Below are 16,036 nucleotides of genomic sequence, written 5' to 3'. Positions count from 1 at the left end.
CCCCCCCCCACCCCTCGGCGGCCAGGCAGGGGAGGGGAGGCCGCAGAGCTGGGCCGGACCATGGCTGAAATTGCTAACATCTGTCTGCTTGCTACAGCCCTGCCACTCAGCCTGGGGCCAGCTGGGCCCGCTGGGCCCCAGGAGCAGCCCCGGCCCGGGGCCTGCTCCCAAATCCCACCACCATGGAGATTTGCCTCCAACCACTGGGCAGGGGGAAGGAGAAGCCACCCCCCTCGGTGTGCTGCTTCTGAATTCTGGCCTGGTTGATTAGACCCAAGCCATCCCCCCAGCCGTAGTTCCGCCGTCTGTAGCACCCAGCCCGACCGGAGTCAGGTGACCATTTGCAGGCTCCAGGCGAGATAGTAACTCAGTGCTTCAATACTCCCTCAAGTGAGAGAAAGGAACAAGATTCAAGCGTGTAAAGGGGCAACATGAAGACATCAAGGTCTTAAGAAGAAGTCAAGTCCCAGATAGGAGGGATGAGGAGATGCCTTAATCTTGGGGCTGAAATCCTCTGGTAAAGCTATGGAGAAAGACTCTTTTTCCCTGTAACACATGAAAGCCATGGGGAGATGAAGGGTTCAATTTGATATCGAGCAAAGGCCTCCATGCCAAAGTAAGCAGATGTTAAAGTAGCTGTGATTTTATGAGAAGTTTGAACAGAGGAGAGAAGAGTGATCCTGTGCCCCCAGGAAGAGAAGACCTCTGTTCCCAGAGATTAAGATGATTTTAGAGTTAGATAATGAGAACCTTTGCCTTTGAACAACTCATCTTTAAACAATACTCCATAAGTCAACATGGCCCATAAACACAGCTGTGGGAAAAGCTTGTGGAAAATGGGAGGGACTTCATGATTGCAGATTTCCCCAGGCGGCTGCTAGTCGTGACAAAATTGAGAGCCATGAGAGAACTGCTTTTTTCTTGTGGGGAAATCTCCATAACATTAACAAGAGGGACTTCTCTCCTTAAGTGAACTGAAAAAAGACTATTTTAAAGGTGGTAAACTGTCTGGAAATTTTAGGTTTTGTTTCTTTACATTGTCAGCGGAAAAGAAAAGGTTGAGGGGGGAGGAGAAGTGTTCTGAAGGGTTTGTTTTGATTCTTGCTACTTTTTTTTTTTAGTTACTGTTAATAAAACTTTCTTTATACCCTTTTAAAGTTTTGAGCCTGCTTTGCCTTTCTCCTAATCCTATCTCACAGCAGGAAGTGAGTGCACAGGTAATTGGCCAGCACTGAACCTACCACACTAGTTGGTGCATTGGCCGGGAAATCTAAAAATTGGTGAAATCTCTAATTGGCGAGCCAAAACCACTACACTACTATTTATCAAACACTGCTTGTCACTAGACAGCACCCTCAGGGGGAGGAGGAGGGAAGCAGACCAACAGGCACCATGGCCACTCAAACTGCAGCTGAGCCAGGGGAATAACCTGTGCTGGTAGCAGTTACCCCTATCCAGAAGAAAAAATCCAAGACAAAATCAGTTCACTTAGTAAGGGATGAAGACGAGTAAGCAGGGTCCTGACAACAGGAGGAAGAGGCAGAATCAAAGATAATCACCTGACCCTGGGTGAGCTATGAGACATGCAAAAAGATTTCTGCCACCAATCGGGTGAGCCCCTGGTGACCTGCCTGCTCTGATGCTGAGATAGAGCAGCCCAGAGTTGAAAACTAGATGGTAGTGAAGCCAAGCAGCTGGAACCCCTGTCTGGGGATGTGGGCATTGACAAGGGCATTGGGAAGAGGACAGAAATTCTCAGCCTCTGGAGGTGACTCCTGTCAAGCATGAGGGAAAGGTATTTTCTCAAGGATGATCTATCAGTGCACCAAGGCAAGTAGAACACCATGGAGAAAGGTATCTAGTACCTGAGAGAATTTACTGTGCTGGAGGTACTCTATAGGGATTCAAATAACGAGCAATCCCCTCTAGATTCAGATGAGGTCCATTGTACACAGTCCATGTGGTGGAAGTTTCTACAGAGCATGCCATTGTCATATGCCAACTCATTGGCAGTGATGTCATGAACAAACAGTGAATAATTTGGTTGCCCAACTCTGGCAATATGAAGGAAGTCTGTCTTCCCCCCCCCCATACAGGCCTGCATCTTGGCTGTAGAAACACTAAGGACCACCAGCAGTTTAAAGAGGAAATATCCCATGCCCTGCCAGTACAGACAAGAATCTCTGCTATTAGGAACAAGCACCACCCTGTTTAAGAGAGGGAACACACCTTGAGGTATTCTGTGATTTTACGTTCATGATCACGGAGAGGAAATGCGGAAGTGGGATGGAAAACCCACGTCTGCCCTAGGACCATGGATACACGAGTTGAAAGGAAGAGCAACCACCACAGGAATTTCTTCAAGAATAAATGCTGCTCCGGTTTCCAGTGGGCAACTCTTCACACAGAATAGATTATGTTATTTCTGATCCTCTTGAAGGAACCTCAAGTTGATCATAATTACAAGAAGTGAGCAATGAGTACTATGACCAGTACTAATTTGAGAGACAGTTCAAATTGGAGAGACATGGATTTGATGGACGGACCACTCAGTGGATAAAGAATTGGCTGGATGGCCACATGCAAAGTGTTGTGGTCAACAGCTCATTGTCCAGGTGGAGACCAGTGACTAGTGGTGTCCCTCAGGGGTCAGTACTGGGGCCAATACTGTTCAACATCTTTGTTGGCAACATGGAGAGTGGGACTGAGTGCAGCTTCAGCAAATTTGCTGTGTGGTGCCGTTTACATGCTGGAGGGAAGGGATGCCATCTAGAGGGACTGTGACAGGCTTGAGAGGTGGGCCGATGCAAACCTCATGAAGTTCAAAAAAGTCAAGTGCAAGGTCCTACACCTGGGTCGCAGCAATCCCAGACACCCCAACAGGTTGGGGGGAAAAGTGAGAGCAGGCCTGCAGAGAAAGACTTGGAGGTGATGGTTGAATTAAAATTCAACATGAGGCAGCAGTAAGTGCTCGCAGCCCAGAAAGCCAACTGTATCTTGCTGCATCAAAAGGAGCGTTGGCAGCAGGTCCAAGGTGAATCTCAGCTCTGGTGAGATGCCATCTGGGTACTGCATACAGTTCTGGTGTCCCCAACATAAGAAAGACATGGAACTGTTGGAGCAAGTCCAGAGGAGGGCCGTGAAATTGATGACTGGAGTACCTTCCCTACAAAAACAGATGGGGGCCTGAGAAAGTAGGAGCTATTCAGCCTGGAGAAGAGAAAGTTGCATGGAGACCTCATAGCAGCCTTCCAGTATCTAAAGGGGACCTACAGGGAAGCTGGAGAAGGACTCTTCATCAGGGACTGTAATGATAGGACAAGGAGTAATGGGTACAAATTGAAAGAGAAATTCAGGTTAGACATAAGAAAGAAATTCTTTACTGTAAGGGTGGCAAGGCACTGGAACAGGTTGCCCAAAGAAGCTGTGGTTGCCCCATCCCCTGGCAGTGTTCAAAGCTGGGTTGGATCAGGCCTTGAGCAATGTGGTCTAGAGTGCAGTGCCCCTGCCTATGGCAGGGGAGTTAGGACTCGATGATCTTTGAAGTCCATTTAAAACTCTTAACATTCTATGATTCTATGATTAAAGGGGCCCTGCCATCAGCCAGGTGGAGGAAAGGGACAATCAAATCTATTGCACTGTGTGGATCCCATGGCCTGGCACATCAGACCCACAAGAGTATAAGACTTTAGTCGACACTGGCGCACAATGTACCCTGATGTCATCAAGATACGTAGAAGCAGAATCCATCTCTATTTCTGGGGGATGGGGGATCCCAACAGCTGACTGTACTGGAAAATGAAGTAAGCCTGACAGGGAATGAATGGCAAAAACACCCCAGAGGCCTTGTGCATCCTTGGCATAGATTACCTCAGGAGAGGGTATTTCAAGGGCCTAAAAGGGCATCTGTTGGACTTTTGGGATAACTGCTGTGGTGTAGCAGGGCATCTCACTCCTCCACAAGAGCTTATCTGTTGTTTGTTAACTGGTCAAATAACTCAAGCAGGACAAGCAGTCTTGTAGTGAGTTATTTTGGTGCCATGGGGTTAACATCAATCTGGCATCTCCCAACTGTCAATACACATCTTACTGTTGAAGTGAGATCTGGAAGATAAGCTGGATTTCTGACCAACAGACACCTCACTTTATGACTATAACAACCACACCAAACTTTCACAAATCAGAAATATTCTATACATTTCCCTGGAAATGTGGGGAGCTTCTCCCATAAATAGGGACACCTGCTTCACAGTTACTCCCAAGGGGTTAAGTGAAGGAATCTGTACATTATCATCATTTTGGTGGCAAGTTGCATCTGACTCCTAATCAATACTATTTCTTTTGCTAGTGTTAATATGGTACCTTGATATTGTGCACTGTTTTATGTTATGCTGTAATCTACTAGTAGTTTAGTTTTATACTGTGTATTAAGTAACTCTGATTAAGATCTTTCATCTGTTATTTCTTGTCTGTTTAATAAATAATTTATTTTTATAAATGGACCTGATTCACCGTCACTATAACTGGCTGGGCCAGAGTGATTCCTTAAATTTAAACTCCTGCCAAAATCTGAGGCTAAGGCAGGGCTTGTCTGAAGCTCCCACTCATCCCATGACATGTGGAGACATAGGGAATTCAACAGCTGAATCCCTTGCCTGGTGTCTCAGAGGACCCTTCTGCTGTGGGGCTCCCGCATGTCAAAGAACAACAGGTACCAATTGCTACCACAACAGTGCACTGTCAAAAAAACTGCACCAACTGGGACTCTGTGACCCCCATTCATGAGATGATTTGTGAACTGGAGAGCCAGGGAGTGCTCAGCAAGACTTGCTCACCCTTTAATAGTCCTATCTGGCCAGTGTGTAAGTGTAATGGAGAGTGGAGACTGGCAGTGGACAATCATGACCTGAACGAAGTCATACCACCGAGTGCTGCTGTGTTGGACATGCTGGAACTTCAGTATGAACTGGAGTCCAAGGCAGCAAAGTGGTGCCACCATCGATATTGCTAATGCATTTTTCTCCATTCCTTTAGCAGCAGAATGCATCCACAGTTTGCTTTCACCTGGAGGGGCATCCAGTACACCTGGAACCAACTGCCTGTGGTATTGCATACCCCCCTCACCAGGCCACATTATGATCTGAGAAATGCTCATTAGGAGCCTTCACAAACAGTTCCTCTTGAGCTTATCAAAAACACTGGCTGTTCCCAGGAACCTGTGCTGTCTAATGAGCTCCTGTTTTTTAATTAACAGCCTCAGAAACTTATTTTTCTTGCCTGAATAACAACCCAAGTGGAATAATATTTTTAAAATCAAGCTTTCAAAGAAAGTTACTGACCTGAGTTGCAGCCAGAATAGAAAATTATTATGACTAAAGTCCACTGTCTTTTGACCCTATCAACACTGGTCCTAAGTAAGATCCTTTGAGCTCTCCCGGACTGCAGCAGGCTGTTACCAGCAATGTCCCTCTGAGTAGGGTCTCTCAGAGCCAGTGAACTCTCAAATTTGCTATACTCGGAGGATCACTAAATGACAACAATGGATCCTGGGCTGATACCCTCACTCCTCAGGAGTCAACCCTTCACCCTCTGAGAAGATGCAATGGCATCTGAAGTGAGTATCTCACTGAATTTGGAGGGATTTTTTCACAGGTACCATCTTTGTACATGCGAGTTTGCATATGCTGTAGCAAATATACCAGGAATGTTGTTCTCCTAGATTCTCAAGTATTTTAGATTTGTAACTAAGTTAGGACTGCAAGTAAGTTACTGTTGTAGTATAGCAAATTCTATATGAATCCTTTACTAAATTGCTTAACTTATCAATTGAGTTTAAGTACTATTAAGTTTAAATGCTGTTGTTTAAGTTAAATGAAGTGCTGTTCATCAAGTCCAGGGCTCAGTTTATCATTGGAGTCTACTCTGAAGCTTGTGACTCAACAGGAGTGTCTTTCATATTCCTTTTTTACCCTTACCATTTCCTAGCCTCTTGTCTTCCCCTCCTCCTGTCCCAGCCTCCACATAGATAGTTTTGTGTTTATTTTGATTTGGATTAACTGATTTCGGATTTTTGTTTGCTTTTTCTCTGTATGTTTTAACCATCTAGTAAATAAAAGAGTGAACCTTGCCAATGAACTTTGTCATGATGTGGCTTTTTATATTAAACTTTTGCTGGTGATTAGGTGAACTTAAAACACTCATTCACAACATTGCCCCAGGAGTGGAAACACAGCCTGCTATTTGCCATGGACTGATCTAGACTGCACTGGAAAAGGGTGAGGCTCCAAAATACAGTACATTGATGACATCATCCTGTGGGGCAACACAGCAGAGGAAGCTTTTGAGAAAGGGAAGAAGATAATCCAAATCCTCCTGAATGCCAGTTTTGCCATAAAACAAATTAAGGTCAAGGGACCTGCCCAGGAAATTCAGTTTTTAGGAATAAAATGGCAATATGAATGTCATCAGATTCCAAGGGATATGGTCAACAAAATAGCAGCTATGTTCCCACTGACCAGCTAGAAGGAAACACAGACTTTCCTATGTGCTGTGAGTTTTTGGAGGATGCATATTCCAGATTACAGTCAGATTGTAAATCCTCTCTATCAAGTGACATGGAAGAAGAATGATTTTAAGTGGGGTCCCAAACAACAAGCTTTTGAACAGGAGATGGTTCATGCAGTAGCCCTTGGGCCAATCAGGACAGGACAGGATGTAAAAATGTGCTCTACACCGCAGCCAGGAAGAATGGTCCTTCCTGGACCCTCTGTCAGAAAGCACCAGGGCAGACTTGAGGTCAATCTCTAGGTTTTTGGAGCCAGGGATACAAAGGATCTATGGCCTGTTACACCCCAACTGAAAAAGAGATACTGTCAGCTTATGAGGGGTTTTGAGCTGCTTCAGAAGTGATTGTCACTGAAGCACAGCTCCTCCTGGCACCCTGACTTCCAGTGCTGGGCTGGATGTTCAAAGGGAAAGTCCCTTCAACACATCAGGCCACTGATGCTACATGGAATAAGTGGGTTGCACTGATCACACAGCAAGCTTGAATAGGAAACCCCAATCGCCCAGTAATCTTGAAAGTCATCATGAACTGGCCTGAAGGTGAAAATTTTGGACTATCGGAGGAGGAGGAGGAGAAGGTAACACATGCTGAGGAGGCTCCACCATATAATCAGCTACCAGAAAATGAAAAGCGATATGCTCTCTTCACTGACAGTTCCTGCCGTATTGTAAGGCTCCATTGAAAACAGAAAACTGCCATATGGAGTCCTACATGGTGAGTTGCAGAAGTTATTGAAGGACAAGGTGGATCAAGGCAAGTTGTACCTCAAGGAGATTTGATTTTTAGGTGAGAACAGTCTGCAATGTTGAATTGTATAATACTGGTTGCTGAATGATACTGCCACTGTATGTCATAACTACCATGGACAATGAGGATGGAGTGCTCCAGATACACCAGTCCTGATGCAGCTTTCAACCAGCCAACAGCACACCAGCTCTCCTGCCCTGGAAGACATCTAGGATGGAAAGAACCTACAGTCATGGACTAAATGAACTCAACAGACATCTTGGAGGGATGGCCATTGACTCTGGCAATGACACCTGTGATTGTGCATATATATATATATATATATATATATATATATATATATATATAGTTGGAAGGTGTAGGGGTGGATGATGTCCTGGTTCTGGCCAGGACAGGGTTAATTTTTACTGTAGCCAAGAGGGGGCATGTCTAGGACCTGGAGGCTGTTCTATACCATCTCATGTAATTTTCCAGGAATGGGAAAAGGGGTCCCTTCCAGGTCAGGGTAGTGTGGCAGAGGTCGAGTATTGTTGGGCTCCATTTGGTGTAGTGGTGAACATTTCCATGTAAATTGCTCACCTCTCTTATACACTTTTGGTATTAATATTGTTGCTGTTACTGTTTATTTTCTTATCTCATTGCTGTTTCTAGTAAATTGTTCTTATCTCAACCCATATTTTTTACCTTTTGTACTTCCAATTCTCCTCTCCATCCTGACACGGGGAGGGGAAGAGTGAGTGAGTGGCACATGGTCTGGGGTGTTTCAGTAGGAACACTAAATTGGGGAATACCATTCCTAAACCATGACAAAGGACTTAAGGCCAAATAAAATTTCTGTTACATTTTTTAATCACTTCACTTTAAAAGAGCTTTTTTTTATAGGCAAAAAAGGATTGTTGTGTTTATCCACAGTCTGCGATATATTACTCATTGCCTAATGAGTAATATAAATAGCACACAATTGGACACAGTCTACATGCAATAAAGAGCAATTCACAGTATTATCATGGAATATGGCTATAATAAATTTTAAAGTTTTAATAAGACCAATATGGATACTTCTGTTAAATGGAAAAAACAATATTGATTTAACAAAGACCATATTCTTAAACTCTAGCTATCACATGCCAAGTTAACATCTCAACTTTCATTAACTCTATATCTTACCACAGAACAATTTTTAATATACCATATATTTGGTTACATACTAAATCTTAGGTAGTTTACACACTCTTATGCAATATAACTATATTGTGTTAAATGTTATTTATTCAAAGACCTTTGCAACAAACAAAAAGAATTCAACTGTGCTAGTGAAGTTCTGAACTTCTTTTAAGTTAAAATGTTTTAAAATGTTTGTTAATGAAAGAAGACAAATGTATGACTACCAGTAATCTGGGCCATGTAAGTTAGTTGAGCAACAGAAGAAAAAACTTGTTTCTTCTAAGCAGAAGAAAGAGATAAAAAGGAAACCTTTTTCTACACCAAATGAAAAATAAATTGATGTTTTACAGATAACTGGAAACTAGTTCTAACCATTTACTGAGGAAAGGTTGGAAATGTAAACACAAACAATTAAAGTATGCTAATGATATTGTATTTTAAATAAAAATATGAAGCATATTAAAAATAATTAAACCATCTGTACTAGAAATAGTGCTTTATGATCAGTATTTTTCAATGAAAGATCAGAAGCTATGCTATCCAAGATTTCATCTTCAGGTATTGTTCATGCTGTTCATTCTAAGAACACATGTAGTCTACACTTTCATCTGCATTAAATAAAAACTGGCAGAATGCATGGTCTGAAGGATAAGAAGCCTTCATAGAAAATGGAAATAGATAATGTTTCTGAGGTTCTATTTTTCTTATGGCCAAAGCAGAAGCTGGAAAGTTTTGACTGAATCACTGTATATATATATAGATCAGAAAAATGTTCCCACTTTGCTTTCTTGATAAAATAAGAACTAACAATAAAACTTTTTTACATGTGTGGAAATAATTATTTTTTAAGTCTGGGTTTTAAAGCTAAAGGTACCTGTACATTGGCAAAATCCACACGGTTGAGATCACTGAGCATCTGGTTGATCTGAGAAGTGTTCTGAAGCACAGCCCGAGCTGCCTGAGCCAGGTGATTGAGAGATGTGTATCTTCTCAAAGTCTGGGCAAAGGCACTTACAGTGGCAACCTATGAAGAAATCCATTTATCTTAACACATTGTATTATCAACCAATCTTCTGTTTTGTCTATTTTAATTCTAAAATTGCTGTATTAATTTATGAGCCCTCAGATATTGCAATTCACATATAATGGAACAAATACAGTTTTTCCTATGATTTATTTTTGGCTAAACAAAGTTTTTTCCAACCCCATGGTTCATGTTTGAAGTTTAACCTAAATATGACATTTAGCATAAAAGTTAAAATGCTGATATTTTTAGATCTTGAATGACATCTAGTGTACAATTGCAGAAAGAGAAGAAAACTGCAGTCATCTTAGTTTACCTTGCTTTGTATCATTCTCTGTGGAATATTGTTCATGGCACTGGAAAGCCAGCCTTCAAGGCTTTTTGCAAAATTGCGAATGGCCTGAGTCAAGGCACCTAAACATTAAAGAATAAAAATAAAATGAAAAAGATGGCAAAGTGCCTCTCTTGAAACCTTTTGCATCTTCAGTATTTAAATATTCCACATTGAGAACTACTGCATTTATTGGCTCAGAGACTTATCCAGTTAGGTTTGGATCCCTATCGTTACAAGAAGTATGTTGATAAGCTGTAGTAAGTTCAGTAGAGGGCCACTGACATGGTCAGGGAGCTGGAGCACATACCTTATGAGGAGAGGCTGAGGGAACTAGGTTTTTCAGCCTGAAATAGAGAAAGTTTAGGGGGGACCTAATAGAAGGCTTTCAATACCTACAAGGTATCAAGAACAGACTCAGCCTCTTCACAGTGATGCATGGCAGGAGGGTGATAAACACTGGGCATAAACTGAAAAAGAGTGATCCTGACTTGATAGGAGAAATTTTTTCACCTTGAGGACAGTTAAGCAGTGCCAATTCATGGCCCTTCATTGGAGTCTCTTCAGTATGTCCATCTCACTCTTGTACTGGGGAGACCAGAACTAAATACAGGACTCCAGGTATACAGCACTCAAATGGTGCTGAATAAAGGGGAAGGATCGCCTACCTGGACCTACTGACAACACTTTGTCTAATACAGCCCAGGATAACACTAGCCCTCTTTGCAGCAAGGGCACTCTGCTGGCTCATGTTCAACTTGGTGTCCACCAGGATCCACTGGTCCTTTTCTGCAAAGCTGCTTTTCAGTTGGTTGGCCCCCTTGGCATGTACTGGCAAGTGGGATTGTTCCTCCCCAGGGGCAGGACTTGGCACTTCCCCTTGTTGAACTGTATGAGGTTCCTGTCAGCCCATTTCTCCATCCTGTCGAGGTCCCTCTGGATAGCAGCACAACCTTGTGATGCATCAGCCACTCTTCAGTTTATTCAGCATAAACAGAACAAGTTGATTGGGGATAAAAGCATCATATAGTCAACCTAGGACAGTCATCAACAAACTTGCTGAGGGTATGCTCTGCCCCATCATTCAGATCACCAATAAAGACATTGAACAGTGTTGGACCCAGTACTGACCTCTGGGGTACACTGCTATTTACTGGCCTCCAACTAGACTTTGTGCAACTATAACTATGGGATTCTCTGGAGTGCTGCAATGGATAAATACAGAATCTTTAGGGGAAACAAGACAAAAAGGTGCTATATATGAAAGAGGAGCTGCAATGCATAGAGCTTTGCCGAGGGATGGATGATAAGCCAGTTCAGAGCTTAAGGGTCCAGGTTAGATTACATAACAACATGGGTGATGTTGTGGGTATCTGATACAGCCTACCTCATAAGGAAAAAGTACATGAAGTCTTGTGGTGGCTTGACCTTGACTGACTTCCAGGTGCTCACCAAGCTGCTCTATCACTTTCCCTTTTCAGCAGAACAGTGGAGAAAAATACAAAGAAATGCTCATGGGTCAAGATAAGGACAGGGACATCACTCAGCAATTGCCGACACAGGCAAAACAGACTCAACTTGGGGAAAATAATTGAATTTATTGCCAATCAGAGTTGGAGAGAGAGATATAAGAACAAATCTAAAAAAAAAACTTCCTCCAACCCTCACTTCTTTCCAGCAACAACTTAACTCCCAACTCTTCTACCTCCCAAGTGGCCCAGGGCAACAAGAAATGGGGATTGCAGTCAGTTCATAACACTGTCTCTGCCTCTCCTTCCTCCTCACGCTCTTTGCCTGCTCCAGTATGGGGTCTCACCCATGGGAGACAGTCCTTCGTGACCTTCTTGAACATGGATCCTTCCCATAGGCTGCAGTTCTTCACAAACTGCTCCAGCATAAGTCTTTTCTATGGGGTGAAGTCCTACAAAAACAGACTGTTCCAGAATTTGTCTCCTCACAAGGTCACAGGTTTGTAAGAGACGGTCTGAAGTTTCCCTCTTTTGCCTCACGACCGTCGCAAGGACAGAGACCAGGACCCTGAAGACCCTGACTGGAGTTCTGGCCTGGTTGAGGTGGATGCTTGCCAAGTGATTGTTCGCAGCTGTGTCTATAGTGCCACCATGGTATACTGCTTTCTAGCAGGGCCTGGCAAAGGAACAACTCGTCCTACATGCTTGCACCTGCTTCACGACAGTAGCCCATGAATTTCCCCACCTCTTGGCCAAATGAACTTTCTGGGGTAACTTTGGTGGTCCCCCATGTAAAATCCTTCATCTGTTTCACAACCACCATGGCAAACAGAGATTGAAGCTCCCTCCCAAGGACTGAGACCCTTATAATTCTGACACAGGGACGCTGGTCTGACTGAAGCGGGATGTCTGCCAAGTGTTACCTGCAGATGTGGTCGCTGGACCAAGAAAACAATGGCTCCCACTCACTGCTGAGATTGACTTATCCTGTTTCAGAACATGGACTGTCTGTATCCGTTTTCAATAGACATGTTCTTCATTGTCTTTTACCTGTTCCCCCCTCGACGGAGGACTATAATAGACCCCTGAGTTAACCAAGACCTCGAGATTCTCCCCGACGTGACAAGGCGGATCTATTGGCTGGTCCACAAGGATTTCGTCTCTATGTCTGGTAGCTACACCCCTTTCCCCTCTTTCTCTCTCTCTCTCTCTATCCTTTATCTCTTTTCTAATCCCTCTATCACATTTGCTGTGGGCACTCAATAAAAGGTGCATTTGTTTTGATTAATACTGAAATCCCCTTTGTGTTGTTTTTTGCACTCTGAGATCAGTTAACGAACCATCACGACCCCCGCTTATACGAGTGGATCGTGACAAGGTTCCAGCAGAAAACCTGCTGTAGCATGAGCTCCTCTCCATGGGACCACTGCTCGTGACAGGACCCTGCTCTAGCACGGGCTCTCTATGGGCTGCAGCTTCCTTTGGGGTACGCCCACCTGCTCTCGTGAGGGATCCTCCATAGGTTGCAGGATGACAATGTGCTTCACCATGGTCTTCCCCATGGGCTGCAGAGAAATCTCTACTCCAGAAACAGGAGCACATTCTCCCCTCCTTCACTGACCTTCATGTCTGCAGAGTTGTTTCTCTCACATATTCTCACTCCTCTCTCCTGGTTGCTGCTGTGACCCATTTTTTTACTCTTTTTTGAAATATGTTACCACAGAGATGTTACTAATGTGTCTGATTTAGGCTTTGGCCAGCGGCAGGTCCATCTTGGAGCCAGCTGAAAGTGTCCCTTTCTGACATGGGGACAGCTTATGGTATCTTCTCATAGAAGACATCTGTGCACTCCCCACCTCTACCAAAAGCTTGCCATGTAAAGCCAATACAGGTCTCCTTCAGGTACCTGGAATAAGTTTCATGTTTACAGGCTCCAGTTTTGATGAGGGACTTGAACAGCAGAGCTGTCCCTATCTGCTAGAGGGACAACAAAGCAGAGCAAAAGCAACCCAAGAAGACAGTTGAACAGTGCAACTGGTCACCCAGAGAGCTTTGTGTAGCTTCCATCCTTAGATGTTTTCAAGACCTGACAGGGTAAAGCCCTGAACAAACAAGACTGAATTCAGCATTGACCATGCTTTGAGCAGGAGGTTAGACTAGAGACCTCCTGAGGTACCTTCCAACCTGAATTATTCTTTGATTCTATATTATGTAATAATTACTTAGTTTCTGATTTAACAAACAGAACTGACCATTTCACCTAAGACCCCTTCAAAAAACTTATGATCAGCAGTGAAAATTCTTTTTGGCATTCCTACAGGTACATCAGTAATTGTAACAACTGTTTCCTATCTTCTGAAAACTTTCATAATGAATTTTCTGCCATAAATTTTTTGCCTTCAGTGCTTTTGCTTTTAAAGAGCAAAACCCCACAGGACACAGCAATTATTGCACTAGTTCAGTTTCCTCAAGTAAGCTTGAAGTACCCTGAACCATTGCCAACATGTTTTTCTTTTAGTTCTGAAGAACAAAATGCAATGTGCAATGTTCAATGATGGTATCAATAAGGAATATATAAGAATGTATTAAACAAACAAGGTAGGATTGCTCATACTGGCATGAAAATTTGGTGGTGGAGAATGAATGCTGCTACAGTAATAAAGAAGAAAAAAACAAACAGAAAAGGGAAATATTACTATCTATAAGTGATTTTGTGTTTATTACATCTAAGAAGAAACAGTGGAAATAAACAGAGAATTTTGTTTATGAGGCAAAACAGCACTTTTGGTAGAGTAAGAATTAATTGCTCATGGAAGTCACCTAATATGAGAAATGTCCTTTTTCAGCTTGAGTAATTGATGAATCCTGTAAATAAAAACTTCTTCTAGTAAAGTCAGCCAATTTGCTTTAAAAAGAAAGAAATATTTTATATTTTAAAGCATTATTTTCTTCAAATTTATAGTGATAACTGGTTTGTGTAACCATCCCCAAATGTGAATGCTCATATGAAATTTAATTTGGACTTATAAAACTTCTGAATTAGCTCTATGGAATGGGCTTTTACTTTTTTCTTTCTTGAGGTTTCCAGGCAAAGAGCAAACACTCTGTTTCACTGTCAATCATTTAACCCACATGTTTCTACATTAACATTTTTGTATGCACTTGCTAATTAACAAAGCATTTGCTCATGTTTATTTATTACCTGCAGTATAAAAAAAAGCTCATTCAGATAGTTTGCAAAGTGTTACTAAACACACATTAAATGATACAGCAAAAAAAGTTAAAAGGAAAACATGTATTTTTGTATAAGCCTTCAAAAGCTTGTGTTTCTCATTTGAAATATTTCTTCTACATAAATAACAAGATTTTGCATTCTTTCTGGTATTTGTAATTGCTGAAATTGACAGATACAACATGAAAAATATCTTGAACATAACTTCTCTGTCTGGAACTCCCAAACAGGTTTGGTGCTATCCATCCTGTCACTTGTGAAGAGATAATAAGGCCATTCTCAGAGGAAAGGATCTATTGCCACTAATACACAGTGGCTCTGGTCTTTTGCTAGAATCATAAGATAATAAATTTTACTCCTGACTGAAGTATAAAATGTTTGGACTCTTTTTAAACAAAGAAATGTGGCTTTTTCCCACACAGTAGTTTTTCATTTATTTTGTGGACACTGAAATGTTTTCACAACAATTTCAACTAATCAAATTTTACTTAGAGCTTGCTTTTCAAAAGGTTTTCTTCACTATTAATTTATTTTATGGTAATATTTATTAGGAAGTTATGTGAAAGAGTAGGTTTCCCCAAATACTTGTCCTAGGGTGACGTTATGATGCTTGTATCCCCATTCGTGTGTTCTGTTTATGCTGGATATTATGTTCTGTGCCTTCAAGACTGAGCGAATGTTTTGTTTTGGTTTTGTTATCAGCCTGCTCCCCCATGGCTGGCAGGACACAGAGATGAAGCAGTACATAGTGCGGCTTTTGCTTTTTGCTTGGCTTTTTGCTTTGCTCTTGCTCCTGCTTTTTGCTTCTGCTCATTAGTTAGTTTAGCTAAGCAGTCTGAATTTTTCCCTGGACTGTTTTTCCTTTCCCTTTTTTGGAACTATTCGAACCTGCTCCGGACTGGGACCTGGGAAAAAGAGTGTTGTCATCCGGTATTGTTCTTTTTTGTGTGCTGGGGGGTGCTTTGCCTGTTAAATAAACAGGTTTTTTCCATTTGTCTCCGAGGAATCCTTCACGAACTGGTTGGGGGGAGGGGCCGTGTGGGTTTGCTTTCTGGAGGGGCCCCCTTTGGAGGTTTTCTCCCAAATTTGCCCTAAACCAGGACATACTGAAAATCAGGAAAAGAAAAAAAGATGAAACTCAAAAATAGAATTATCAGTTTGCATCCTTGTCCTCAGCAATGGTGTTAATGTGTCACAGAGTACCACTTTCAGCCATCAGAGCAACTATCCCTATAAAGTCAGAGGCCTCAATCCAGACCAAACTTCTGAGGGAAGATGCAGCTCAGAGTACAGCAAGTGCTTGGGCTCTCTTGCTGAGGCTGAAGCAGAGGGGGACAGTTTCCTTGCCTGCAGAAGGTGTGCAGTGGAACAGGACCTGTGTTGCCAAGGAAGTGCAGGAAGAGGTCAGCAGACTGTACAGTATCAGAGAAGGTGAGAAAGAGATCTAGTGGATCTTTTTCAAGACCCTGCAGCCTGAAGTCTCAGCTGTATTGAAGGAGAATCA

General features: G+C 42.6%; 1 protein-coding gene across 1 annotated transcript in view; it reads right to left on the bottom strand.

Moving 5' to 3' along the window:
- LOC102040691 (transcription factor RFX3) overlaps positions 1–16,036 on the bottom strand; it is a 121,856-nt gene that overhangs the window by 27,377 nt on the left and 78,443 nt on the right. Inside the window, exons 10-11 of the mRNA XM_031065287.1 lie at positions 9,817–9,914; positions 9,351–9,500 (exon numbers count right to left, since the gene is read on the bottom strand). Of these exons, the coding sequence (XP_030921147.1) occupies positions 9,351–9,500; positions 9,817–9,914 (248 nt within the window). The remainder of the gene's footprint in view (positions 1–9,350; positions 9,501–9,816; positions 9,915–16,036) is intronic.

The sequence above is a fragment of the Geospiza fortis genome, unplaced genomic scaffold, assembly GCF_000277835.1.
Source record: "Geospiza fortis unplaced genomic scaffold, GeoFor_1.0 scaffold238, whole genome shotgun sequence".
NCBI classification, from domain to species: domain Eukaryota; kingdom Metazoa; phylum Chordata; class Aves; order Passeriformes; family Thraupidae; genus Geospiza; species Geospiza fortis.
Note: the sequence above shows the minus strand (reverse complement) of the source record. Positions and strands in the feature narration are given on the sequence as shown.